The sequence below is a fragment of the Pelophylax lessonae genome (genome assembly GCF_965119305.1).
Source record: "Pelophylax lessonae genome assembly, chromosome: 5".
NCBI classification, from domain to species: domain Eukaryota; kingdom Metazoa; phylum Chordata; class Amphibia; order Anura; family Ranidae; genus Pelophylax; species Pelophylax lessonae.
In genome coordinates, this window is record NC_138772.1 from 137,361,479 (window position 1) to 137,389,360 (window position 27,882).

Sequence of the window (27,882 nt, forward strand, 5' to 3'; positions counted from 1 at the left end):
CTTCTTAGCTTTATCAGGACCCGTCGAAGTGAAGGCCTAGCAACGAAGGTAATACATACTGAGGCACAGTAGGGAAGGTGACACTGCTTGCTTACTAGATAATACATGAGCCACATAACAATTGTGTGTTCTCCCCAACATAGCGACTGGTCAATAAGGAATTTATGGAGATGGAGCTTAGTGGCAAGCTCCGATATTACCTGAAAGGGTCTAAGCTTTGTCACATCAGAACATTCCCAAAATATGGGCAAACAAATGGATACTGAAAGTTTCTGTACTTTTGGGTGACTGCTCTTTGTATCCAACAGCAGATTACAGTTTTCATAGTCCCTATTATCACATTGTATAGAAGATACATTTTTTTGTATGATAACCGATCATTTTTCAGCAGTTGTTTGGATCAAATGTGGAAAGACTTCTTAGGAACGCAACACAACAGGCAGAATAGTCAAAGTAAAACTTCTGCATGGGGAAAAAACTACTAACCTAAAACTGTTTAAGCCAAACAAAGCATCCAAATACAGAAAGCAGCTCCAGCTAACTTTCTTTTAATAAAGCAGATTATCAAATGCTGAGATTTTTTTTTCTTTCCCCTTTACATTTTTATATCCAATACTAATAAAACAGAGGTAAGTGGGTTGCAACCCCTTTGCCACACAAACCCATGTTTGCTATTAGTTCTGAAAAATAGGCTATTATGCATAAAACTGTATCCTCTTATAATACACCAACGTGTAATTTAGGATTCAGAATTAAACTAAAAACAGCCACCTTAATACTTTTAACTATATTGTACCCACACTTCATAATTTTTTTCAGAGATTGCCAATCCCAGCAATGGGCAACGGTAGGGTAAACAATGGCTGCATTCAGAAACACATTTGTTTCAAGATCTTTTCGTAACAAGTTAGCCCTATTCCATTTTACAATGTTTATGGCTAGGGATATTGATAAATCAATTATCGCTGATGCAAAACAAATTCCTATTTTATCTCAATTACTTTGTGACAACAGCATAGGTCAAGATAGTTTAACAACTATGTGCTTCAATAAAACTCAATTTTCAATATGTTAATTAAGAGATACTCCATGTATTACATTATCGCTCTCCATGTCGAACATAAACAGAAACATGAGCGATAAAATAAACAAACTCATGATAATATTTCAATATATAGTTAGTATATCAGCACAAGCTATATAGATTTCGCTGATACCCATTTAAAGGCTAACCAATGACAGGACCCAGTTACCGAATTATAACAATCTTGTACGTATGAAACAGAAATGGTAAAGAGTTAAAGGCAAAACATTTTTTCATTTTGGATAGCGTAAGGGAGGGTTATAACCCCTATCAGTTTTTTTCCCCCATCTGTGCCCTACTGAAGAGATTTCCCATCACTTCCTGTTCCACAACAGAAAGTGAAAGGAAATCCCTGGTATTCACCCGGGTCACCTAAACTAGTGTCCCCATTGGAATATTTCCCCTCTATTCCTGTCCTAGAATAATTTGGGATTTTATTACCTCTCAATGAGAACGGTCCACATGACAAATAGGATGGTGAATCTACCCAATGAGGGACACAGACCGCAATAAATCCCAAACAGGTATTTTAAGTTTTGCTTTCAGTTATACTTTAAAGCTGCTCGCAAATCTGCAAAAATAGTTCACCCAAGATTTCAGGTAGGCAATCTGATCTGCAACAGATCCAAGTAAAGCATGGTTACGGAAAGTTTATAATTTGAGGTTGCTTCGCTGCTTCAGGGCATGGGCAGCTCACCCTCATCAAGTCAACTATACATTCTGGACCATATCCAAGTGTGCTTGGTAAGCCTGCAAGGTCATCCATCCAAAAAAGTTAAACCAAAAATAAGTCTTGTAATTGAAATTTAAATTGAGAATTGGTATATTATTTCAGAGTTGATGTCAGAATGTAAGCATTATACAAAATGCAAACAATTTCTTTCTGCTACAAGGGGCAATACTAGCGTTTGATGCCAAGGGCAACCATTGATATTTTAATTTATGTCAAAAATTTATTGAAAGTGAAAGAAAAGGTCTTGTTCATCCTGGCTCTGGAACCGCTTGCTATCAAAATTTGAAATTGCATAGATGTTAAAGGGGATCGACTGCGGAGATAGGGAATGCACTTGCGCCCTTTTTGCAGATGACCTTATGTTGTTCATTTCATCCCCTATTACCTTCCTATTGAACCTACTGTATATGCCACACTTCAACCTTTCTCTGGTCTCAAAATAAACTATGATAAATCTCAGAAAATACAGTGGTGACCTTCAAGAAGTCCTACAGAATCCACTGGTAACCTGAGGCTATCCCATACCTAGGGATAAATATTACACCCTCCTTGCGCACCCTCTAACTCCAGAAATTATCCCATTCTTTACAAACGCCTTGCAGCCGATATGGCTAGACGGCAACTGCATGCCCCGAGATATCAGAGAAACTCATCACTTATATATATTATATATGTGTCTGCTAAAAGGATTATTGCCAGGTCCTGGAGGTCAAAACACAAACTCTCCTGTTTACCTTCAGTCCGGGAGCGGACCGCGATGTGCTACATCAAATATGGAAATGTACCCTTGCTACATGAATGAGACTAAAAAGGTATTGAAAATATAAATCCTTATGTCTAATCATACTTTTGGTACACTCCTCTCACTTTTAGAATTTACAGTACAGTAAAACCCCCTCCATTGCGGGGGTTACGTTCCAGACCCAGCCGCGAAAAGTGAAAATCCGCAAAATAGAAAAACCCTATTAAAATGCATTGTAGGCATGTTTTTTTACTGTCACTGTACATGTAAAAGCATTTTAAGGTCTTTAAACACACTTTTAAAACAATAGAAACTCATTTAACACATAAAAGATACTGAGAGACATAGCAAAAGCTATGGAAAACACAAAAATATTTCATTTTTAATGATTTATATAGTAAAATAACATTACAAACAAACCGCAATATACCGGGACCGCAAAAACTGAACCGCGATGGAGCAGGGGTTTACTGTATCTGGATACTCTCCACTATGGTTTAGGTTTGTTTAATCTCTTATGTTCTCCTTATGCATATGCTTTGTCTAACAAAGCTTCTATTTAATTGTCAATTTTTCTGCTTTTAGATTACTATTGGTAATATGTGTATCTTATATCTTTTGTCAAAATTTTTAATAAAAAGATTGAAAACAAAGTGAAAAGGCCACTGTATAAAAAAGCCAAGTGCTTATAGGATTCAGTGATGTAAACCCACCCAAAAACACACAAATTAATAATAGTAAGCACTCTGCTACTACTGTGTTTGATTTTATAAAGCTAGCTGACAGATGGAAACTTGTTAATTAATATTTTTGTCTCATTAAAGTGGGTACTTCTCTTCTAACTAGTTTAAAGTATAAAAACAAGCCATTTAAAAAGTAGTATAATGACACCAAAGGAGACACAGCAAACCAATATTATAGAATTTCAGTGGTCAATCTGAGCCATACAGGGTAGGGACACAATTACAGACAGGCCTAGCCAGCCCATGCCTAAAGGGGTCTGCATTTTTATTCAATAATCTATAAAAAGCCCTTTAAACTCACTTTATTCCTGATATCATGCAGCCAAGCAGTGTATTTATCCCTTCAATGAACTGACTGACAGTTAGGGTAGGCCAATAAGATATAAGGAAAGAGAATATAGGCACTTCAGTGAGGTAATGAAAACAGGTCTACACTGTGCTCGGGCAGGAGACCAAAGAAAATCAGATCAACCTGAAGCTGAATCTGCCTTTGCGGAATATAGTGCAGATTATATTGTATTAATGTTAAAAGAAGAGAGAAAAGTGGTCTGTGGTAGCAGACAGGTTTCGAATACTATAATGCCAACATTGTGCCTCCCTGGCAACATCCTGCCCAAGTACATTGTCTGCACTGCTAATGTGCACCGACGTCCACCCTTTGTTCTCAGAAAGGCTTTTTTTTTTTCTAAACAGGTCCACAGGAATGCAACAGCAGCCTAAAGCAGGTAGGTAGTAAACTGCAGGTCAAATGCAGCTCCAATTTCCCTTTTGAATAAAAAGAAAACGTTTTTTTTTATTTTATTCAAAAGACAAGGGGGTTTGATTTACTAAAGGCAAATCCACTGTGCACTTCCAAGTGCACTGCAAGTTCACTTGGAAGAGCAGTCATGTAGATCTGAGGGGAAGATCTGAAATGAGGGGATTTCTATTATCCAATCATGTGCAGGCAAAAATGCTGTTTTTTTTTTTTCCTTGCATGCCCCCCTCAGATCTACAGCAACTGCACTTCCAAGTGAACTTGTAGTGCAGAGTGGATTTGCCTTTAGTAAATAAACCCCAAGGTCTCTCAACTGTAGCATACACTAAAGAAATGTATCACATAGACATTTGCCAAATTGTCAAAATTAAATTAAATGAGAGACCCAATTAAAAATAAAAGCAACATAATATAGCAAAGCCTATATAATTAATACTATATGTGCAGTCTCAAATATAGAGATATTTGGAACTTTGTAGTACCCTTCGATATAATGATCACAAAGAATATGGCACTGCATCCTGAGTACATCGAACCTAAACCCTTTAGATCCACTGTTCTAGAGGAGCTGCATCTAATAGACAAGTAGAAGATTTTGCTACAAACACCAAATTTGTAGATTTCTTTTAATTGTGCAGCCTCTGTGTTCATAGATCAGTTTCTTATACAGAAGCATATTGCCAATCTACGCAATCTATTGTTTTAAGGGGTACCCCAGCTTGGATCCCAACTTTAGCTATAGCTTCTAGCTACGTATCAGCAATAAACAATACTTCATGCAAAAAGGTGTGCAGATAAATGTTTAATTCTAAAGACTCAGGAGGACCCAACAGGCATACCCAAGGGTCTAGTTCGCTTCAATTAATCTAAAAGGACCTCCGAAGTGTGCCAAACTGATGTTAAAAACACTGCATTGGCAGCCTACTAAACAGAGGCCCTTCCTTTGTTAATAGCCTTTTACCCCTCTAGAAATATTTTCTGTCTGATAACATGACAGCATAATGCCATCTTTTGAAGTGTGGCCTCTTACTAGTATTATATGGCACACTATTATAATTGTGAACTTACTAGTAAAATGCTACAGACTTTGCCTATGGAAGGGAAAAAAAAAAAAAAAAGTTTCTTTGCAAGTTTATCAGGAGAGCGAAAGCATGTTTGAGACCTTTCAACTATGTAGTCCTAAAGTAGAACAATACATAACACTTTTTTCCACTTTGAATATAGAAAGAGGGGGTTATAACCCCCTGTCAGATTTTCTTTCACCATCTGTGTCCCATAGCAGAGATTTCCATTCACTTCCTGTCCTATAGCCAAATCAGAAGTTAAAAGGAAATTCCTGAAAATTAAGGGAATTCCTTGGGGAACCCCAGGTCACCAGAACTAATTTTCTGATTGAAATATTTCCCCTCTATTATTTTTCTGGGGACAACCAACATTTAGGATTTTCTTTTACTTTCAATAATAGTAAATTGGACAAATAGAGAGAATTAATCTCCTTAACAGGGGCACAATACAGCTTAAAAAACTGACAAGCATTCTAATCCCTCTGTACTCTATTCAAAAACGTAAAAAAAAAAAAGTTTTGCCCTTCGTTATACTTTAAGAATCTGTAGCCATAAAACTACTGATTCCTTAAAGTATAAATGTACATTTATAAAACGTACATCAATCCCCTTCTCCCTAGGCTAAGCTTACTGACACTAAACCCCCTCCACCTGAGTGGTTTTACCCACCTTGGTAGAACAGCAGTGGCCTGCTCAAAGCTGAGGTTTTATCTGGGTCATCTCTGGGTGAACCCCTTTTCACTTTGGCCACATCTGTGCAAAAAGCTCTCAGATGTGCACAGTGCCATCCTCCTAGCCCAGTGATGGCAAACCTTGGCATCCCAGATGTTTTGGAACTACTTTTCCCATGATGCTCAATTACACTGCAGAGTGCATGAGCATCATGGGAAGTGTAGTTCCAAAATATCTGGGGCGCCAAGGTTCGCCATCACTGTCCTAGCCTCTCTTGTCTAGGGAGATTGGCATGGGACCTGGAGGCTAGGGAGATCACTGGAGTAGCAGCGTCTACTAAACTGATTTCCAGTTTTCAGATCCCACAGGTATGGTATATGCATAGTTACATTGGTCCACACCGGACCAATGTAGCTATGTAAAAAATGTCACACCTGGAATGCGTCTTTAATGTGTAGGCTTTTTAATTTTAACTTGCAAACCATACATGTACAAACAAAATATTAAGCCTTCCCCTGTGGTGCAAATTATGAAGTTAGCTTTCCTTTACACAGAGGTTTCTGGTATCTGTACAGGAAAAATAAAATCAATCATAAAGCTGTGAATATTGCAACAAGCACCAGTCAAATAAGTGTACTGCCCACCATCCAGCTTTATATAAAACCACACAAAGTGTAGTACTTACACAGGACAATGCTATGCTCCAAACATGTCTGAAGAATAAATGCAGGCCAACTCGAAACTGAACTGTGTGTCTGCAGCAGCAGCAGCAGATGGGATATTCTAAGTATGGAGGAATTTTAGAGGTGATCGAAGGTACATTGGAGGTTCATTCCTATTGATATCCTGGGGGACACCAAGGCTGTTTAGTATCCTGCATCTGAGGCTGGAGGCTGATTTGGAGGTGTAGCTGGATATATATAAGGCTCATAATTCTCCTAAGTCTGGTGAGTGGATCCCCAAAAGGGTTCTTTGGAAGCACTGATTACTTTTGTGTGGAGCACGATATTCAGCACTTTATATCCAAGTGGACTATTTACTACCTTTGGACTGCACTATATTTATATATTTTTTGCACATTTGGCACCTTATATTTAATATATAATTTTCTGCACTTTAACCAAATCACATGGTATATATTTCTGTATTTTAATAATTCATGTGGTTATATGATTATATATCTTTTCAGCACTGATGCACTTATTTTTAGAGTTTACAATTTTAGTGCACTTTATATTTATTCCTATACACCTGGTAGCGCGGTTTTAAAATATATTCCAAAACTGAAGCCAGGCTTGCATTTTAAGCCTCTCCAGCTAAAACTTGTTTTTAGTTTAAACATAGTGTAAAGGTTTTTTTTCTTTTCTTGAGGTCTGCCCACCAGGCAGATTTCCCTTCATCTACTTCTATTGAAAAAATAGACAGCAAGGGTAAAGGATAAGGATAAAAAGGTAGCAATAAAACATATTTAATATTATAAAACCTAAACCTCCATGATATGTACATTTTAAAAGAACCTAATTAAAAAGGGAAACGTAACCAAAAAATCTAATTCTAGTTCTTCGTGGATTCTAGAAAGTTAAAGAGGATCTTCAGGCTGTATGATAAAAAAATAAGAGTTAGTAGCTACAAATACTGCAGCTGCTGACTTTATTAACCCTCCTCTTATGTTAGAATTCCGTTACTATCCATGATGTTAGAGTCAGTTTTGAATCAGCCATAAAATACCCTCTGAATAATTATTTATCATCAAATTTGTTTCTTACCTCTTGGTTACCTTGTTAGGCTTCTTTATCCTTGAAAAGATTGGTTTTAATATTTTTGATGTGACCCCTAGACCTTTCTTTTGATAGCATACCTCTCATTGTCAAATTGAAAAAATGGTAAAATAAAGTCAGCAACTCTGAAATTAATTTGTCCTATGTTTCTTCACTTTATTTAGAGAAGCAGACAAGCAGGAAAAGAGGTAGGCCCCTCCCTAACTACAGCTCACAGGGTTGAGAGGGGATTGGCTGTCACTGTTACTAAGCAGAGAGAGTGTTTATGATTTCAGTTTTGGCACTTATTAGTGTCCTAAAATCCTATATTATAACTGGGTCAGAATTGACCCTAACACCATGAACGTCTTAATTTTCACCACAGAATTTTATAATTTAGTGAAAAGGATTATTTTTCTATTACATTGTTTAAATAGAGGTTCCTGACAAAGTAAAAAAAATCTTGATGCAATAAACACATTTATGTGATACTTATAGACATTCAAAACCTGAAAACGGGTCAGTTTTGACCCTAACACAAGAGGAGGGTTAAAACGGACACTTACCTGTCCTCACCCGGGCCATTGTTCAGGTCCCTAGCATGTTTACGAAGGGAAGCCAGCTGTGACTATGTGGCTTCATAGTCGTCTTCCCACTACTTATGCACTTGATGCGCTGCGCTGTGTGAATTGTCCCACAGCCTTCTGGAACCTGTGACATGTCCCAGAAGGCTGCGCCCAGGAGATCCAAGCAGAAGTGGGAACCTGTCAAAAATAGGTACCCGTTCCCCAGAACAAAATAAATGTATCGAAAAGCGAAAGAGAAGGGGGAGGAGGCGGAAAAGCAGAACTTCTCCTTTTGGGTGAGGTTCGGCTTTAAAGTATATGTAAACCCAATTACTAAAATCTCCTATAAACTTCAAAGTGTAACTGCACCAATGGGCTGTCCCCTTACCAAGACTTGAGGGGGTTGAGTCAAGCAACAGTACCCTAACCACGCTCTTGTAATTCTAAATGTTATTTTCGGTACTTTAAATCTTTAGCTGATTTGCCATCAAGGTTTTTGTTAATATTTCCAGTAGGATGACAATGCTCTGTCCCTGTCTTCCAGTTGTGCTCCTGTGTTGTCACTGTCACATGCTCTCCCATTGAAAACCACAGGTGACTGCGCTGATGCACTTAGCACAGGTCCAGAAAAATGCAATGCGACCATCATTGGGGTGCATGTAGACCAAGTGGCTGCAGGAGGTCGACAAAATGAATGTAATAAACTGTAACATAGGAGGAGTACAACAGATACCAACAATGAGGCACTATTGCTTCCACGGACACCAATGATGGGGTACTACTCCTCCCACTGATATCAACAATGTAGCACTATTCCTTCTACTGATACCAACATGAGGAATTATTTCTCACCTCCCCAGATACAATTTTTTTTTTACGCTCACTGCTCCCCAATCCAGCATTTTTTCACGAAAAAGATTCTGAATGAACTCTATGCACACGGCTATACATTTTTACAGATTTAAAAAAAAAAAAAAAACACAGGAATTCTTTGTTTGCATATATTCTATACATGTTCAAGCTGGACAATTGCATCAAAGCGATCATATCTACATACAAAGACCATAGGTGTGTACACGGGGTGTGCAGAGTGTGCCTGGGTACACTCTAATCACCTGGGGCGCATACCTCCCAATATCCCTGGATTGGGCGGGACATCCCGGCACACGGAGTAGAGAGGCAACGCTATCGACGGTGATTGGCTTGATTGAGGGGGCGGGTGCTAAAGGGCAGTGTAGGGTGGGGCGATAAGCCAATCACAGTCAATCATAGCACCCAACGCCTACTCCCCATGCTGTCCTTTAGTACCAGCCCCCTCCTCAGCATAAACAAACAGTGCTTTCTCTGTAGATGCCTAAGAGGAGTGCAGCTGCAGAGAACACAGAGAAAGAAGCTTGGCTTACTACTTTTCTACTCCCTTTGGGACTCTTCACAGTACTGAGGGTACTGCAACTCCGGCTCTTTACCCCCTTTCCCATTTACTGGTCCAGTAGGCAGGACTATCATTTGCTGTAATTTATCTTTCCCTACTTGACCTGGGAATAGAAGGGGTGAAGACCTGCAGCTGCAGTACCCTGAGTACTGTGAAGATTCCAGGGAGAAGGAGAACTGGTATAAGCAATACAGAGGTGGGACAGTCAGTTATTTCTGTACTCTGTCACTACTGACCCCTGAACTCTGCCTCACCTACTACTGACCCTTGAACTCCGCCTCACCTACTACTGACCCTTGAACTCCACCTCACCTACTACTGACCCTTGAACTCCACCTCACCTACTACTGACCCTTGAACTCCACCTCACCTACTACTGACCCTTGAACTCCGCCTCACCTACTACTGACCCTTGAACTCTGCCTCACCTACTACTGACCCTTGAACTCTGTCTTACTTCTGATCTCTAAAACCTGTAGCAAGTGACGCAGAGCTCAGAAGTGACTCAGATGTCAGTATTCAGTGAGGCAGAGGTCAGGGGTCAGTACTAAGTGAGGCAGAGGTCAGGGGTCAGTACTAAGTGAGGCAGAGGTCAGTACTAAGTGAGGCAGAGGTCAGGGGTCAGTACTAAGTGAGGCAGAGTTCCAAGGTCAGTAGTAACAGAGTTTGAAGGTCAGTAGTAACAGAGTTTGAAGGTCGGTAGTAACAGAGTTTGAAGGTCGGTAGTAACAGAGTTTGAAGGTCAGTAGTAACAGAGTTTGAAGGTCAGTAGTAACAGAGTTTGAAGGTCAGTAGTAACAGAGTTTGAAGGTCAGTAGTAACAGAGTTTGAAGGTCAGTAGTAACAGAGTTTGAAGGTCAGTAGTAATAAATGGTCAGCTTGGCTATCAGACTAATGCAGTGTGGTTCCCATTGTTTACCATGGGTGCATTGCAGTGTACCCTTGGTTTTTGTGTGGGTCAGATACACTTTGCCATAGACTTCAATTATGTCTAATGACTGATGCACTTTCTGAAAGCGCAGCAAAAACAATGCTTTCAGTTTTTGGTTTCAGAAAGTGCACCAGAACCACGGGAGATGATAGAAGTTTATGGTAATGTGCAGTTAACCCACACAAAAACCAAGGGTACACTGCACTGCACCCATGGTGTGGAAAAAATTGCACTGCATCAGTGTGAAAGCGCCCTCCTGGTACAAGAAGTTTTCGTGCTTGTCCTATTGGATAGTTTTGCATGAATTGTCGTGATCGGGTCTCGATCGATGTGTACTAATGATCAGATTTTCGTATCATCGCTGCAAAAGCGTTTTTTTTCGTACGATTTTCTGATCCGTGTGTATGGGCCAAAAGTCTGGACTTCCTAAGGTCTGAGAGATAGGTAACTGGCCCTTTGTTTAGAAAGTTGGAAGACCAACTTTTTTTTTTTTTAAACTAAACCTAAGGAATCTAAAGACTAAAACATCAAAAAGGGGTATAAAAGCATCAGACAAATGTATTTGAAATTGCAATCTCTGTACCCAAAACACAGTGCCCTTGTAAAGTTATATACATTTTATTCATTGTAGATACCTAAAAAAAACTCAAATCATACAGAACATACCTTATTCCAAGGTTCATGGTCTCTGCTGTGCCAATCATGCCAATAGCCAACAGCATGTTATTGCAAATTTTTGCTGCCTGCAAACAACCAAATAACTTATGAGAAACTGAAAACAAGCTGAGGGGTTATTTATTTGCCTTATTAAAATACAAGCAAACCTATCTGGATATTTGTGCACTCACTTTCTCGGCAATTATAGTGCATTAACCAAAGTACGTTTTTTTATTTCTCGTTGATCAGCCAAAGTCACAGATGTCTAGTCTAAAAACAAGACAATGGTCTGGGCTGGATAATGTCAACATTTACATGCTGACAGCATGAATACAAGTTGATTGACTACCAGCTAGAGCTGCTTTTGAGGTGTCCACAGAGGATGGGGCATTGATTGAGACAGGAGGAAGAGATTTGTAGTTGACCCCAAAAAAAAAAAAAAATTCCAAGATTTAAAATACTTTCACTTAACAGTTTTACCATTACAGAACTGGTATACAGCGTTGAAAATAAACTCCATTAAAAAAGCTTTATGGTTATTCTAGATAGAGTGCAATCAATGATCACTTTAAGGTGGACTGCCCAATCTTTCCCACTACTGTATATAAAAGTGCCAGTATTACTACTAATAGCAAAATAAACACATAACGAAAAATTTGACTTCCTTCTTTCTACATTGTCACACATCAATACTAAAATCTCATGCCGCCATTTTGACTAGTAGGTGTCATTGGTTGCCGGATTCCTCATATTTTTGCTGCTGACCCAACAATGATGTAAGAGCCAAAATTTGTGCATGTACTCTACGAGATCATACACTGTTACTTATTGTGACATTACATGTCATCAGTTTACAGGCAAGATCTCCGTTGAAGACATTACTGACGTAGTATCCACAGGGGTAACAGATATTGGCTACATTATCAGTGCCTCAATATATCAGAAGTGGGATTAAAGTAACAGTAAGTAACAGAATAAATCTTTCGATTAGGAACAAAATAGGTTTTGAGATCAGCATGCAGAGCTGTATGCACCAGGAATTTTTTAGTGTGGGGGGGAAGGTTTGCTTTATTAGGTCTTGTGTAAAATAGTAATTAATACTCATACGCAATTCTAAACAAATCCTAACAAATGCTATGAGCCAGCAACAATGCATGTTAGATCTGACATTTGTAGTTTTCACTTTCCCACCGCAGCCATATATACAGTTCTCTTTACAAGCCATCAGAAGTTACAGGTATCACTGAGGGTATGGTGTTTATTGGTTACTTATACGCTTTATAGCAGGGGTGTCCAACCCCTGGCCCAAGACAGCTATGAATGCAGCCCAACACAAATGGTAATTTTACTTAAAAAATGCAGATTTTCTGGAATTTTTTGTAGGCGTCAACACTTCGTGAACACATGTGACCAAAGGAAATTTTGACAGTGTGTTTACTGGACTTTTAGAAGTTTTATCTTCCCAAAGAAAAAAAACCCACCCTCCAGAATCCTGTCTTTTTCATGTCATCAGTTTTTGGTAGCACCTATATTTGTAAGCAACCAATTTCAAGATGAAGCACACAGAGGGCAAAATTGGAACCAAAATATCGGATGAGCACCTTGAGAATGAAAAAGGAATTGGTTCTACATCCATCAAACAAGATATTGATGTTTAATTTTATCAAAAACAGTGTCAAAACATCACACTAGTTTTATGTTGATATTAAGTTTTATTATTCAGATAGGTACTAATTCAGTGATCATTCACTTGTGATTTGCCCAACTTTTTCTGCTAATCAGCTATCCTTTTTGTTAGTGTATTTTATGTGTGGTCCAAGACAATTCCTCTTCTTCCAATGTGGCCCAGGAAGGTCAAACGTTTGGACACCCCTGCTTTACAGCATTTAAGCATACCTGTTTTCCAGCGCTAGAAAAAGACTTAAGTCCAGCAGGATTGCCCATCCCGTAAGTACCCCTAGGCCTGAGCAACAGGATCCCTGGCTAGTGACACACCTGTTAGTGGTATATAGAGTGAGAATTCCTGCTATGCTATTTAGGCATACCAATAATCATATCATTAACAACAAAATTCTTTCGCAAGTCTACTGGTTTGCCTACATGGGGGTCATCTAATGAATGGTCAACATAGTATCAGATGACACAGAATGTAGGAGAAGTGAGGAGGATCTATGACTATATTACAGGTATGCCTAGGTGCTGTAAAATCATGGTGATAATCATGAATACAAATACTATTCTGGCTGTTACATAGTTACATAGTAAGTGAGGTTGAAAAAAGACATCAGTCCATCCAGTTCAACCTATGATGCGTGTGTGTGTGTTTGCTTTTAACCGTACATTGTATACCCCTGTATGTTGTGGTCTTTAAGGTGTCCATCTAATAGTTTTTTGAAACTATCAATGCTCCCTGCTGATACGACTGCTTGTGGAAGAGAATTCCACATCCTTACCGTTCTTACAGTGAAGAACCCCTTACGCACTTTAAGGTTGAACCGCCTCAAGTTTTAGTAAGTGGCCACGTGTCTTAAGTATCTCCTTTCTCTGAATAGTTTGTTCCTTATGCTCGGGTCACCAGTACAGTATTTGTACATTGATATCATATCCCCCCTCAATCGTCTTTTCTCCAGAGAGAAAAGGTTCAGTGCTTGTAGTCTTTCCTCATAGCTGATGTCCTCCATTCCCCCAATTATTTTTGTTGCCCTTCTCTGGACTTTCTCCAATTCCAGCACATCCTTCCTGAGGACCGGTGCCCAGAACTGGACAGCATACTCCAGATGTGGCCGGACCAGAGTCTTGTAGAGTGGGAGAATAATCTCTTTATTTCTGGAGTGAATCCCCTTTTTTATACATCCCAGTATTCTGTTGGCTTTGCTTGCGGCGGCTTGGCATTGCATGCCACTGCCAAGCTTGTTGACTACCAGTACCCCCAGGTCTCTTTCCATCCTAGACTCAACCAGAGGTTCCCCCCCTAGTGAGTAGCTTGCTTTCTGGTTTCTGGCCCCAAGTGCATTACTTTACATTTATCAACATTAAACCTCATCTGCCATGTAGTTGCCCACCCCGTTATTTTGTTCAGGTCTGCTTGCAAGGTTTCCACATCCTGCATAGAAGATATTGGCATGCCTAGTTTAGTATCATCTGCAAATACTGAGATTGTACTAGATATCCCCTCCTCTAGATCATTTATGAACAAATTAAACAGGATTGGTCCCAGGACAGAACCCTGGGGGACCCCACTTTCCACACCCGCCCAATCCGAGTACTCCCCATTAATCACCACCCTCTGTACTCTCCCCTGGAGCCAGTTCTCTATCCAGGTACTCACCTTATGATCCATACCTACCTTCCTTAGTTTGAACAGTAATCGTTTGTGGGGAACGGTGTCAAAGGCCTTTGCAAAGTCCAGATATACCACATCCACAGGCTTCCCTTTATCTAGGTGGCTGCTCACTTCATCGTAGAAGGTTAATAGATTGGTTTGGCAGGAACGATTTTTCATAAATCCATGCTGATTACTACTTATAATACCATTTTCATTACTAAAGTCTTGTATGTGGTCCCTTAACATCCCCTCCAAAATTTTGCAGACTACAGATGTTAGGCTGACCGGCCTATAGTTACCCGGGATATATCTCGGCCCCTTCTTAAATATTGGTACCACGTTGGCTTTTTTCCAATCAGCTGGCACCATACCCGTCTGTAAACTATCCTTAAAGATCAAGAATAATGGTCTGGCAATCACCTGGCTGAGCTCATTAAGAACCCTCGGGTGCAAGCCATCCGGTCCCGGGGATTTATTTATGTTAAGTTTCTCTAGTTTAGCTCTGAGTCTATCCTCTGTTAGCCATGGCGGCACTTCCTGAGGTGTATTATTTAGTTCGGCCTTACAAGCTGGGTTCGTGTAGCCCCCCGATTCTTTTGTGAAGACTGAAGAGAAGAAATTATTTAACACTTCCGCCCTTTTCTTTGTCGTCAGTGGCCATATTTCCTTTATCATCTTTTATGGGGCCAATGTGTTCTGGCCTCGCATTCTTACTGTTTATATACTTAAAGAACTTCTTGGGGTTCTTTTTACTCTCCTCCGCTATATGTCTCTCGTGTTCTATTTTAGCCGCCCTGATTTCATCTTTACATTTCTTATTACATTCTTTGTAATGCTTAAATGCTGCCAATGACCCCTCAGTCTTGTATTTTTTGAAGGCCTTTTCTTTAGCACTAATATACATTTTTATGTTGGAGTTTAGCCATCCAGGGTTTATTTTTGCTCTTTTAAATTTATTTCCCTTTGGAATGCACTGGCCAATCCCCCTGTTTAGTATGCTCTTGAAGCGCTCCCATTTTTCCTCCGTGTTCTTTGTTCCCAGGGTTCTATCCCAATTGATATTTTCTAGCAGCAAGCGCAGTTTAGGGAAATTGGCTCTTTTGAAATTCAGTGTTCTTATATTACCCCTATGCTTCCTATTACTGTAATTAATACTGAAACTTATTGACCTATGGTCACTGTTTCCTAAGTTGTCCCGTATTTCTATATCCGTGATCAGGTCTGTATCGTTGGTAATCAGTAGGTCAAGTACCGCATTGTTTCTTGTCGGTGCATTCACCATCTGACCCATAAAATTGTCCTGCAAAACATTTAGGAACTGCCTAGCCTTGGCTAAGTGCGCGGTTCCTTCTGCCCAGACATTTCCCATCCTTGCTGCCAATCCTATCTGTAAAAGGAGGTCCGCCTCACCCTCCTCCCTCTGGTTGGGGGGCCTATAGCATACGCCCAATATTACCTTCCCTGCCGTGCCATCCCTTTGAAGCTCTACCCATAGGGATTCTGCCTCATCCATAGCTCCATTATTAATATCATCCCTCATATTTACCTGTATGCTGTTCTTAATATACAGACATACCCCTCCCCCTTTTTTACCTTCTCTATCTCTGCGATAAAGGGAATACCCCTGAATGGTCGCCATCCAATCATGTCAAACCAAGTCTCAGTTATCCCCACAAAATCTAAGTCCTCCTCAAACATCAGCAGCTCCAGCTCTCCCATCTTGTTGGCCAGGCTTCTGGCATTGGTATACAAACCTCTTAATTTTGATCGGTTACATTTATCCTCATTTGATGTTTTTAGGCTGCTCTCTTGATTTTTCCCCATACCCACCCTGGGTATAGGAGCTCCGAACACCCTACCGCTAATGCCCCCATTTCTGCCCTCTGAAACTTGCTTTCCACTGTCTAATTCTACATCTGTACCCTCCCCCCCATTCCCTAGTTTAAAAGCCCCTCTAACTTTTTGGCCATCCTTGCACCCAGTACGGCTGCACCCACCCCATTTAGGTGCAATCCGTCCCTACCAAAGAGCCGGTGACCGACTGAGAAGTCAGCCCAGTTCTCCAGGAACCCGAAACCCTCCTTACTACACCAGCTCCTCAGCCACTCGTTAACTTCCCTAATCTCCCGCTGCCTCTCTGGTGTGGCTCGAGGTACAGGTAGTATTTCGGAAAATACCTTGGAGGTCCTTCTCCTCAACTTAGCGCCTAAGTCCCTGAAATCATTTAGGACTCTCCGTCTTCCTCTGCCTATGTCATTGGTACCCACGTGTACCATGACAGCTGGGTCTTCCCCAGCCCCACCCAATAATCTGTCCACCCGATCCGCGATGTGCCGAACCCGAGCGCCCGGCAAACAGCAGACTGTTCGGCACACACGGTCTTTGTCACAGATTACACTATCTGTCCTTCGAATAATTGAGTCCCCTACCACCAGCACCTGTCTTTCCTTTCCCTTTCTTCCCGGCCTTAGTGGAGGAGTTCTTCCCCTGGCAGCTAGGGGCGTCACTCTGCTCCAGCAATGCTGGTCCCTGACTGGTTTCCCCAACATCACACAACGGCTGTGTTGCTGGCCTGGCACCCTAATGGTCAGACCTAAGGACACCTATAAGGGAAAAGCCTAATTGCCTAGAAGCTTTTTCAGCCCTGCATTAAGGCCTGGCAAAAAGTGATTAGTAAAACTGTGCAACAGGTGCACATGCAGTATATTCAGGCTCTTTACACAAGTTGTGTGCCAGCTTAGATGGCAAAGCTGATGGGGACCAGAATGACAAAGCATAAGAGTATATGACAGTATTAAAGTGGTTAGCAGAAAATGAACAGCAAATTTAATACCATGTAGAAAATGGTAGCATTTACAAAAACTTTTTTGTTGTTCTGAAAATTTCCATGACAGTTTTCATTAACTTAAGAAGTGTGAAGCATACCTGCCCTGTTCCAACTTCTCCACAGTAAACCACATTAGCTCCCATACATGACAAAAGTTCTTTTGCAGCATCAAATTCTTGCTCAACTCCACCAACCATGAACGTGAGGTTCCCAGATCTGGCGGCTCCAACACCTTAAAGAGAAATGAATTCCTAATAAAAAAGATTTATTATACTAAAGTGACAAAAAGACAGTACTCCTTTATACTAAAGTGACAAAAAAGACAGATCTCCATTAAAGTAGAACTGTGGCTTGGATATGGACAGACCATTACTGACCTGTGTAGCTGTAGGCATAGTAGAGCCATTTGTCCTCAAGGTTCACAATATAAGCACTGCAGTTCTCTGTGCAGTTTTGCTCTCCCTGCTCCCCCTCATAACAGTGACTCCGCAGTCAAAGCAAACACAGTGCAGCTGCTCTCAAAAGGGGGGGGGGGGGCAAATGCCATTAACATGAAAGTAAATATTTTTTTGAGAAAAATATAGGGGCTATCATTGCTAATCTCCTCCTAAAAATAATAGATGCCTGGCTATTATGCCAACCCAGCAGTTTTAATACATTTTAAACACTAGAATTAGAACAATTATGCGGCTCAGGAAAGTCAGAGTTATAAGTCTTTATAAGCACACTTATTCTAAGAAAATAATTCAAACTTTTTCAGCTGTAGGAATTGGCATACAAATCAGGCAATCAGCATTTCTTGAAAAAGGAATGACAGCCTTCATGTTTCCCTAAAAGTAAGGTTTATGGGGTACCGCTTTTACAGTCGCTGGGGTAAAATGAAGCATATGATAAAAAAAAGAAGCATAAGCAGTGCTTACTGTCAGTGAAAACCATATTAACAAAATCAGTAAATGCCCAAATATAGGCAACTGAAGCTACATGCAAATCTCATCTTTTCCTTTCAAAGTTGACCTTGGCTCACTATTGGTCAGTGTGGCCCCCATAACATATGAGCCAACAGGGAAGTTTTGTATTGGAGCCAACGGTAACCATTGCAGAAAAGAATTACATATTATTAGATCTCTTCACCATCTTGATACGTGGTATTCACTGAAGGTTATGTTTTTAACCTTATGCTTTAAAGTATGAATTGACCAGGTTCATGACTGTTTTACTTTAAAATGCAAAAAAAAAAAAAAAACTACTAAATATTCTACTAGATGATGCTGTATATGCTAAATATCACTGTCCAGCTAAATTGTGGTTTCTTTTAGTTGACATTGCTTGACTCGGAAAAACAGCCTATTAATTATTGGCAATGATACTTTACTAATCCTTTAGCTCTATTTATCCACAGTGCATAATAATGAATTCAAGAAATCCTGTGATACGACCTGAAACAAATTAAGATGACAATTAAAGCCAGAACTTACAAACAAAAGCTGGTATTATCCATCATAGGTCAACAGCTTTTTATCTAGATTACAGGCTGCTAAATATCTACAGAGAGCCATTTATTAAACCAGAATGAATGCTGACAACGGCTCTCAGCTGGTTAATTTTTTGACAGCTGCTCCCCCTCAGTAGTACAAACACTTAGGTTGCAAACGGATAAAAAAAATAAATTACTTAACCAAAAAGAGCAATTAATCATTTTACAGTGCAAACAACGAGAAAATTGATACTTTCATCTACAGAGAATTTCATTTAGGGATTGCTACCATTCCTTGCTTCAAGAAAAAATTCTCCCTAAAGTATACAATTAAAGCAAGGAACACAATTGAGAACTTTAGTCAATTAGACCGCAAGTATAAATAGACCATAAAACATAACACTAGCAAGGCTATGGTTATTGATTATGCTTAAATCAATTCAGAAGTCATTGGGGTGGGATTACGATAAATAAAAAGACAGTGGTAAGGGCAGGGACAGTTAATTAAAGTGACTTTGCCAGCAAATTTAAAAGGATTTGCAGCAACACGCTTTTGGTTTTTGAGTTCCACAACTAAAAATAAAAGGGTGAACCCACTTTTGTTGGTACCATTCCCCATCAACACCCTCTCTCCAATCATTTAGGTTTACCTTTACAGTTCGCTACAAAAGTGTCCTGCATGTCCCCCTACCCTCCAAGGCTGCCTAAGGCCCCTTTCACACAACTTCAGTTGTTATCCATTTTTCGTCAGTTGTTATCCGTCTTTCATCCGTTGTCATCCGTTTTTACATAGAGATGCATTGATGTCCGTTTTTCATCCATCAACGGATGGATGAAAAACGGACAAACGGACAGTGTGTGTGAAAGGGGCCTTACTAAATTAGGGTTCCTCCAGAAGTTGCTAGGGGTTCCTTGAGCAATGAGCAACATCTGCCTCTCAGATGTGTAACTACTGACAACAATTTTTGTAGCTACTGTATCTGTATAGGAGGATCCTTCCCAATGACCCCAGATGTAAGAATCATTCTTCCCAATGACTATCACACTAATGTACTGTGAGCTGTAGATATAGTAATTATAAGTGGGGTTCCCTGAACCCAGAAAGTCATTTCAAAGGATCTTTCATGTTAAAGAGGTTGAGAAAGGCTGCTCTAAGGTCTATGGGTGCAAAGTACTTTCAAGGGTACAAGTTCTACTGTTTTAGAAACTTTGAAGAAGAGTGCATGTGATATTATACAAATTCAGCCTGGCACTTTGCTAGCAATATGTAGTACGTAACAAAGCTTCAAAAAAGAAATAAAATAAGTCTGCTTCTTTTTTTGGCCACCAAGTATGTTTCGGAACTGTGGGCAAAAACTAGAGAATCGGAAGGAAACTTACACAGGGGGGGGGGGGGGCAAAAAACACTGTGGATAGTGTACATGGTGGAAACTGGACCTGCATCCCAGCAATTCTAGTGCACAAAGTAAATTACGGAGCCACTGTGGTGTCCATCACTTCTTAGATAAGCCAATCAAGTTCTTTAGCTACAGTTGTGTTCAAAATTATTCAACCCCCATTGCTGTAAAGGGTTTTAGGGAATTTAGTGTACATTTGTAATTGTATTCAGAATGAAATCCTACAAGGACTTCTTAAAGAACCACATGCAACTTAAATGGCATCAATTGGTTTTGTAATACAGTAGTAAATGTTTCCTTTGTGAATTCTTCATTATGTGTATGAAAAAAAGGTGCGCTGGTCTGTGATTAAGCTGCTACCAGAAAGAAATGTGTAAAAATGTGTAAAAGTGGATGGTGCGCTAAATCCAATAGAACATGAACAAATAAATGTGACCAAAACAAATATAAATATAATCATAAAGTCCCAAAGTCCAAAGTGATGAAACTCCTTAGATTATGAAATGGTGACACATAAACAAAAGTGAATGATGCTTCAAATAATAATGTTGAAATCCCTCCACCTAGTGAAATTCCTCCTTACCGGGCGGATATTAGGTAAGTGCAAAATGTATAATGTTCCAAACAACCACTCCTTGTGACCACACAAAAGAAATGTGCTCTTCACCATACGTGCAGAAACCAAAATGGCCTCTTACCAGAACGATATTTAAATGGCGCTCTGTGAAATCATGGGGAGGGGAATAAAGAGGAGATCAGACTGGCTGCTGGGACGCTGGATGACACGCCCCATGAGATGGCCCTTCACCTCCTGTAGCTTCCGGTCTTTTTGAGTTCAGAGGATGATATAAGCCCTGATGAACCTTGGGAATCTGCTACACCTATTTGTATTGAGAGAAGCAGCTTGACAATCCCCATGATTTCACAGAGCGCCATTTAAATATTGTTCTGGTAAGAGGCCATTTTGGTTTCTGCACATATGGTGAAGAGCACATTTCTTTTGTGTGGTCACAAGGAGTGGTTGTTTGGAACATTATATATTTTGCACTTACCTAATATCCGCCCGGTAAGGAGGAATTTCACTAGGTGGAGGGATTTCAACATTATTATTTGAATCATCACCTTCATTCACTTTTGTTTATGTGTCACCATTTCATAATCGAAGGAGTTTCATCACTTTAAATTCTTCACTGACACAATTATTCAACCCCTTAAAGACTACCACTCTGAAGAACAGAGGTTCATAGAAGTGTTTTCAATCAGGTATTGAAAACACCTGTGGATGTCAGGGAGCAGCAATAAAGCCTAATAAGCACCAACTAGGCAGCTTTAAAATGACTGTGATACTCAGCTCCTTCTAGACATTTACTGGTGTGGTTACAAACATGGTGAAGTCAAGAGAATGGTCCAGGAAGACAAGAGAAGAGGTGATTACTCTTCACAGGAAGGGCAATGGCTATAAGAAGATTGCAAAGATGTTAAACATACCAAGAGACACCATAGGAAGCATCATTCGCAAAATCAAGGCAAAGGGCACTGTTGAAACGCTACCTGGTCGTGGCAGAAAGAAGATGCTGACATCAACTGCTCTACCTGAAGCGTAGAGTGGAGAAAAGTCCCCGTGTGACTGCTGAGGAACTGAGAAAAGATTTGTCAGATGTGGGTACTGAAGTTTCTGCTCAGACAATACGGCGCACACTGCGTAATGAAGGCCTCCATGCCAGAACTCCCAGGTGCACCCCCTTGCTGTCTCCAAAGAATAAGAAGAGTCGACTGCAGTATGCCAAAAGTCATGTGGACAAACCACAGACGTTTTGGGATAGTGTTCTGTGGACTGATGAAACAAAATTAGAACTGTTTGGGCCCATGGATCAACGCTATGTTTGGAGGAGGAAGAACAAGGCCTATGAAGAAAAGAACACCTTGCCTACTGTGAAGCATGGTGGGGGGTCAATCATGCTTTGGGGCTGTTTTGCTTCTGCAGGTACAGGGAAGCTTCAGCATGTGCAAGGTACCATGAATTCTCTTCAGTACCAGGAGATATTGGATGACAATGTGATGCAGTCCGTCACAAACCTGAGGCTTGGGAAACGTTGGACCTTTCAACAGGACAATGATCCCAAGCATACCTCCAAGTCCACTAGAGCATGGTTGCGGATTAAAGGCTGGAACATTTTGGAGTGGCCATCACAGTCACCAGACTTAAATCTGATTGAGAACCTCTGGTGGGACTTAAAGAAAGCAGTTGCAGTGCACAAGCCTAAGAAATGTGACTGAACTGGAGGCTTTTGCCCATGACGAATGGGCGGAGATACCCGTAGATCGCTGCAAGACACTTGTGTCAAGCTATGCTTCACGTTTAAAAGCTGTTATAACTGTAAAAGGATGTTGTACTAAGTACTAAGATTGAATGTCACTTGGGGGTTGAATAAAACTGATAATGATGTGAGCACAGAAAAGACATTTGTGGTTATTTCATTATAAATGTTAAGTTATATTTGTCTGACCTACACGTGCCTCTTTGATTTAATTGTAAGCAGGATGACTGAATGATCAAAATCAATGTCAAACTGGCCAAAACAATCAATTTCAGTGGGGGTTGAATAATTTTGAACACAACTGTAATTTTGTAATTCAAACAATATATTATAGTGATCACTGCAGTTTCTTTACTTCTTGAATTAAGTGGGTTGGTCGGGAATCAGTACAGTACAATTACTGACTTGTTTTCAGATTAAACACTACAAGGCTGAACTGCTTCTTGGTGCAAAGCACCTATCTCTTGCATTCTGAGAGGTAATCTTCTAACTACATCCAGCCACACCCCTGTGGTTACCGAAGACCTTCTACTTGGCTTCTCTTGGACCTTGCATTGGACCTTGCAGCCCCTTACAAGACCAGGGTAGCCTGAGACCACTAAAATCGAAAAACAAACGTAAGAGCACATCGGCCTAGTGCATTATCCTCCACAAAGGTTTTATTTGATAAAAGGTATATAAATACTCACAAACAAGTTCTTGGTACAAGCATATCAAATGGATGTATTGCCATCAGCATCGGAACCAAAGGGTGTATCGTCCTCTGGAGCTTGAAGGCTTACACGTTTCGAGGCTTAGCCTCTTCCTCAGAGCCTATAGACCATGTCTAAGCCCTTACTTAATATACTTGACAATGTCGATATCCACTTGATATGCTTGTACCAAGAACTCGTTTGTGAGTATTTTTATACCTTTTATCAAATTAAACTTTTGTGGAGGATAATGCACTAGGCCGGTGCGCCCTTGTGTTTGTTTTTCGATTTTACTGTCTGAAATATGCCTGTGCAAATCAGGTGTCAGACACCTTGTATTTCTTTGGCAAAACTTTCTTTTAAATCTCTGAAAATGCAGGCAGGTTTTCTGGTGCAGGCAGATGTTATATGGACAGCATATATCATGAATAGCAGGGGTAGGCAAAGAGGGATGGAGATGTTCTTAAACAACACTCATGAAGGCAAATATCACTGGGCATAGTGTCCTGTTGTTGGGGGCTGATTTACACCAGAACGCGATGCCAGAAAGGCATGTTCCATGTGTGTTTCTTTCCCAGTGTTCAAGACTCACTGCCTTAGTAATCTACTACGGTGATGATAGATTGTGAACCCCAAATATAGATGGCAAAACGCTGTGGATATGAAAATAAAATATTACAAGAGTGCAGGGATCAGGAGGAGGAGTGCGTTACGCTCAGAATGCAGGGATCAGGAGTGCGTTACGCTCAGAATGCAGGGATCAGGAGTGCGTTACGCTCAGAATGCAGGGATCAGGAGTATGTAACAAACTTGACCTTTGACATGATTGAACATTATATAGTACAGGAGAGTTTCCTAACTGTATTATAATGTATACCTTTAATACAACAAGCACCAAACTCCCTGGTATAAGTCCGAAATAAAAATCTTCCAGAAGTTTTTGTCCAAAGTTTAGTATTTTGTAGAGATTCACACTAGTAGATCGTATTTTATTTGGCAGGCAAGGAGTCCTAGAGTCTTAAAAGCTGCCCAATAGCAATGAGATGTAATGTGTTCAAGAAGACATTTATTGACTAACAGCTCTCTATGAGGCCATAGATCTGAGAGTTTTGAAAACCCATTTCTTTAGCTATTGCCCCTCGCTCACATGCTCTCTAATCTAACCAGTGCGGGCAACAATTGCCTCCACCATTCTCCTCAAACCCCCTAACATTTTCATGCATTCATGTTTAAGCACTATGTTATGATGATGCCCTTCATTGCTTATCCTCTGAGATCTATAGGTGCAAAGTAAATTTTAGGGTGCCACTGGTTTAGACAAAAAAATTCATAAAAAAAGTGCTGGTTACAAAAGTACACCATTCCAGTTTCTGTTTGTGCTAGTGATATCTGTACCATCACTTTAAATATATATATATATATATACTTGCAACAGTATTCGGCCCCCTTGAACTTTGCGACCTTTTGCCACATTTCAGGCTTCAAACAAAGATATAAAACTGTAATTTTTTGTGAAGAATCAACAAGTGGGACACAATCATGAAGTGGAACGAAATTTTTTTACTTTCAATAAATTTTTATTGAGAGAAGATAGATAACAATGCAACAGAGATTTAAAACAGTAGTATGAAGAGTAACACAACATTGGGAGGATGTTACACGACAGCAGTAAAGCATATACAACCCATTGGCATAACCGAGGCCTACGTTAGGATAAGAGGACAATGAATTACATGACATAGTCTAATCATGAATATAATAGTAGAGTTCAAAAACGTAGTGTAATCAACCCCATTGGTATTGATAACATCCTGGCCCTGTCCCCCGGAGCCATATCGGGAGAGATAGTGACAACTATATCTAGGAGAGGACAGGACCAACCTTAGAAAAGGAAAAATGGATAACCAGGGGAGAGGAGAATATCAGTCCCAACATCCTCACATGTTTAACATACACCAAACGGATGAAAACAATAAACAAAAATGGAACCCTTCAACGTGTGGTTCGTTATGTAAGGTGAAAATTATCTCAACAAAATCAGACATATGGGCCCACTGGCCTAAAGTAGGTGAAGAAAAGAGAGAGGCCAGGGGGGAAGGAAAAAAGGGTAAAGAGGGGGGAGAGAGAAGCAGCAGAAATGCTAAGGGACAGCCGATCTCCAGGGCCGCCAGTGAGTACCGGTTAAAACTGGTCCACGCCGGGAACCAGTGAGATTCCAACATATGTGGCCCAAGGTTCCCAGATCTTTTCAAATTTCAGCACTGTGTCCGTAAGCACACTTACCATTCTTTCCTGGGCCATAACCCAAGTGATCTTATTGCGAATCTTCCGGATGGAGACTGTAGGTTGTTTCCAAGCACCCACGATAGAGAGTTTAGTACCAAGTAAAATATATAGTATTAACTTTTGGGTGTGTTTTGGCACCCCAGGAATATGTTTATTTAGGAGGGCTACTTGTGCTGTTTTAGCAATCCTATGGTTAGTGACCTTGTAGACCATATAAAAGATCCTATCCCATGTGCCTCTTAAACGCGGACATTCCCACCATACGTGGATCATGGATCCCGAAAGCTCACAACCCCTGAAACAGAGGGGTGAGGAGGATGGGTACATTCTGTGTAGTCTCATTGGCACCAAGTACCAACGGGTAATGACTTTTAAACCCGCTTCCATTAAAGCCACACTGCCTATCCCTTGAAAAGAACGGAAGCATGCTCTACCCCATTCCTCCACATCCCAAGATTCCGCTATCTCCGATTCCCATGCCTTCATAAAAGGCAATTTGTCCTGTACGGATACCAGTGACCGGTATATCAGGGAGATGCCCCCTCTCTGCTCCTTGGAGTTACAGCACCATACCTCGTATTCCGTAAAGGATAGGGGGGGGGGGGGGGGGGGAGTCTCATTTGCTGAGATGGATGAAAGGAAATGGGAGATTTGAAGAAATCTGTATGTTTTGGATTTTGGCATTTTAAGCTTGTCAGTACAATGTGCAAGGGAAAAGGGGCCATTTTGCGTAAAAAAAGTGACCAATACGGTAGAGGCCCTTGTCCAGCCACCACTGGAACACCTTGATGTCCATTCCAGAGGGAAAGGCCAGATTGTGGAATATGTGCGACAACGGTCTCGTTCTAGAGGTAAGGGAGGAGATGCCTTAGTTTGTCCCATAAAGCGAAGGAGGACGACAGAACCGGAGACAGAATGGGAGGCCTGTATTTGGACCCAATCCGGCTTTTCGTAGCGTGAATATATTACGGAGAGTTGAGCCAACCTGGCAGCTTGGTAATATATCCAGAAATTTGGGACTCCTAGCCCTCCTTGTTTCCTCGGACTATACAGAATCTTGCGAGACAATCTATATCCCTGGCGACCCCAGATAAATTTAATGACAGAATTTTGAAAAGAACATAACGGGGCCTTGAGAAGGGGGATCGGCAATGCTCTGAACAGGTAGAGGAGTCTGGGAAGTAGATTCATCTTTATGGCATTAATTCTACCCAACCATGATAAATGGTGTAGTGACCAACCCTGCATTTCTTTACCCAAGGATTGGTAGATGGTTGTGAAGTTCGCTTTGTGGAGATTCTCCAATTTGGCCGTCAGGGTAACCCCCAAATATTTAATATGCTTATCATTCCAGGTAAAAGCAAAGGAGGATTTTAAACGTTGAGCCTCCACTGTATTGACGGAGATATTCAAAACCGAAGATTTTGCCAGGTTAACTTTGAGGCCAGAGAATTTCGCAAAGTTGTCCAACAACTTACAAATGTTTGGAAGTGAGGTGGAGGGGGAAGTTACAAACATGAGCACATCATCTGCAAATAATGCACATTTATGTTCTTGGGGACCGCATAACACCCCTTTTATGTCCGGGTTGGAACGGAGTGCGAGGGCCAGTGTTTCTATCGCTATAGCAAAAATAAGGGGGGATAGGGGACAGCCCTGCCTTGTTCCTTTTGAAATTGGGAATGCCTCTGAATAAAAGCCCTGATATCTGATCTGTGCTGACGGGGAAGAGTAGAGAGACCTGATTATACCCATAAAGTTATCCCCAAAGCCCCAACATTCCAGAATCGTGAATAAATACTGCCATTCGACCGAATCAAAGGCCTTTTGGGAGATCTATAGAAAGAAGAATGCCTTCCTGTGGACCCCTGCCATCCCACCCAGTTTGCAATATGGAGATGATGTCAATAGCACGTCGCACTTGGTTCGGGCCCTGCCTCCCAGGGATGAAACCGACTTGATCCTTATGAATATAATGATTAATGGAAGATGCTAATCTATTAGCCAGGATTTTAGTGAGAATTTTCAAATCATTATTGATGAGCGAGATAGGTCTATAATTACCTACCTCACCCGGGTCCTTATCTGGTTGTGGAATGACTGAGATAAAGGCCAGGTTGCTTTGCTTATCGATGGGATCGCCACCTTTGAGTGTTAAAGAACCTCGCCAGATAGGGGGAGAGCAACTCCGAGAAGGTTTTATAAATATTGGAGAAGCCGTCCGGGCCGGGGCACGAGCCCACTTTAAAGGTCCTTAATAACCATTTTGATTTCCACTTCAGTAAATTTTGCTTCCATGATATCCCTATGTGTTGTGGAAACACTTGGTATGGGTAAATCCCGTAAAAAATCGTGCATATTGAGGGCGTTCCCAGAAAGGTCAGACTTGTAAAGCCGTTTAAAATAGGTTGAAAACTCCTCCATG

At 40.7% G+C, this 27,882-nt stretch overlaps 1 protein-coding gene across 1 annotated transcript in view; it reads right to left on the reverse strand.

Annotated features, from left to right (window-relative positions):
* HIBADH (3-hydroxyisobutyrate dehydrogenase) overlaps positions 1-27,882 on the reverse strand; it is a 245,004-nt gene that overhangs the window by 43,163 nt on the left and 173,959 nt on the right. The window contains exons 5-6 of the mRNA XM_082257736.1: positions 17,389-17,522; positions 11,148-11,224 (exon numbers count right to left, since the gene is read on the reverse strand). Of these exons, the coding sequence (XP_082113862.1) occupies positions 11,148-11,224; positions 17,389-17,522 (211 nt within the window). The remainder of the gene's footprint in view (positions 1-11,147; positions 11,225-17,388; positions 17,523-27,882) is intronic.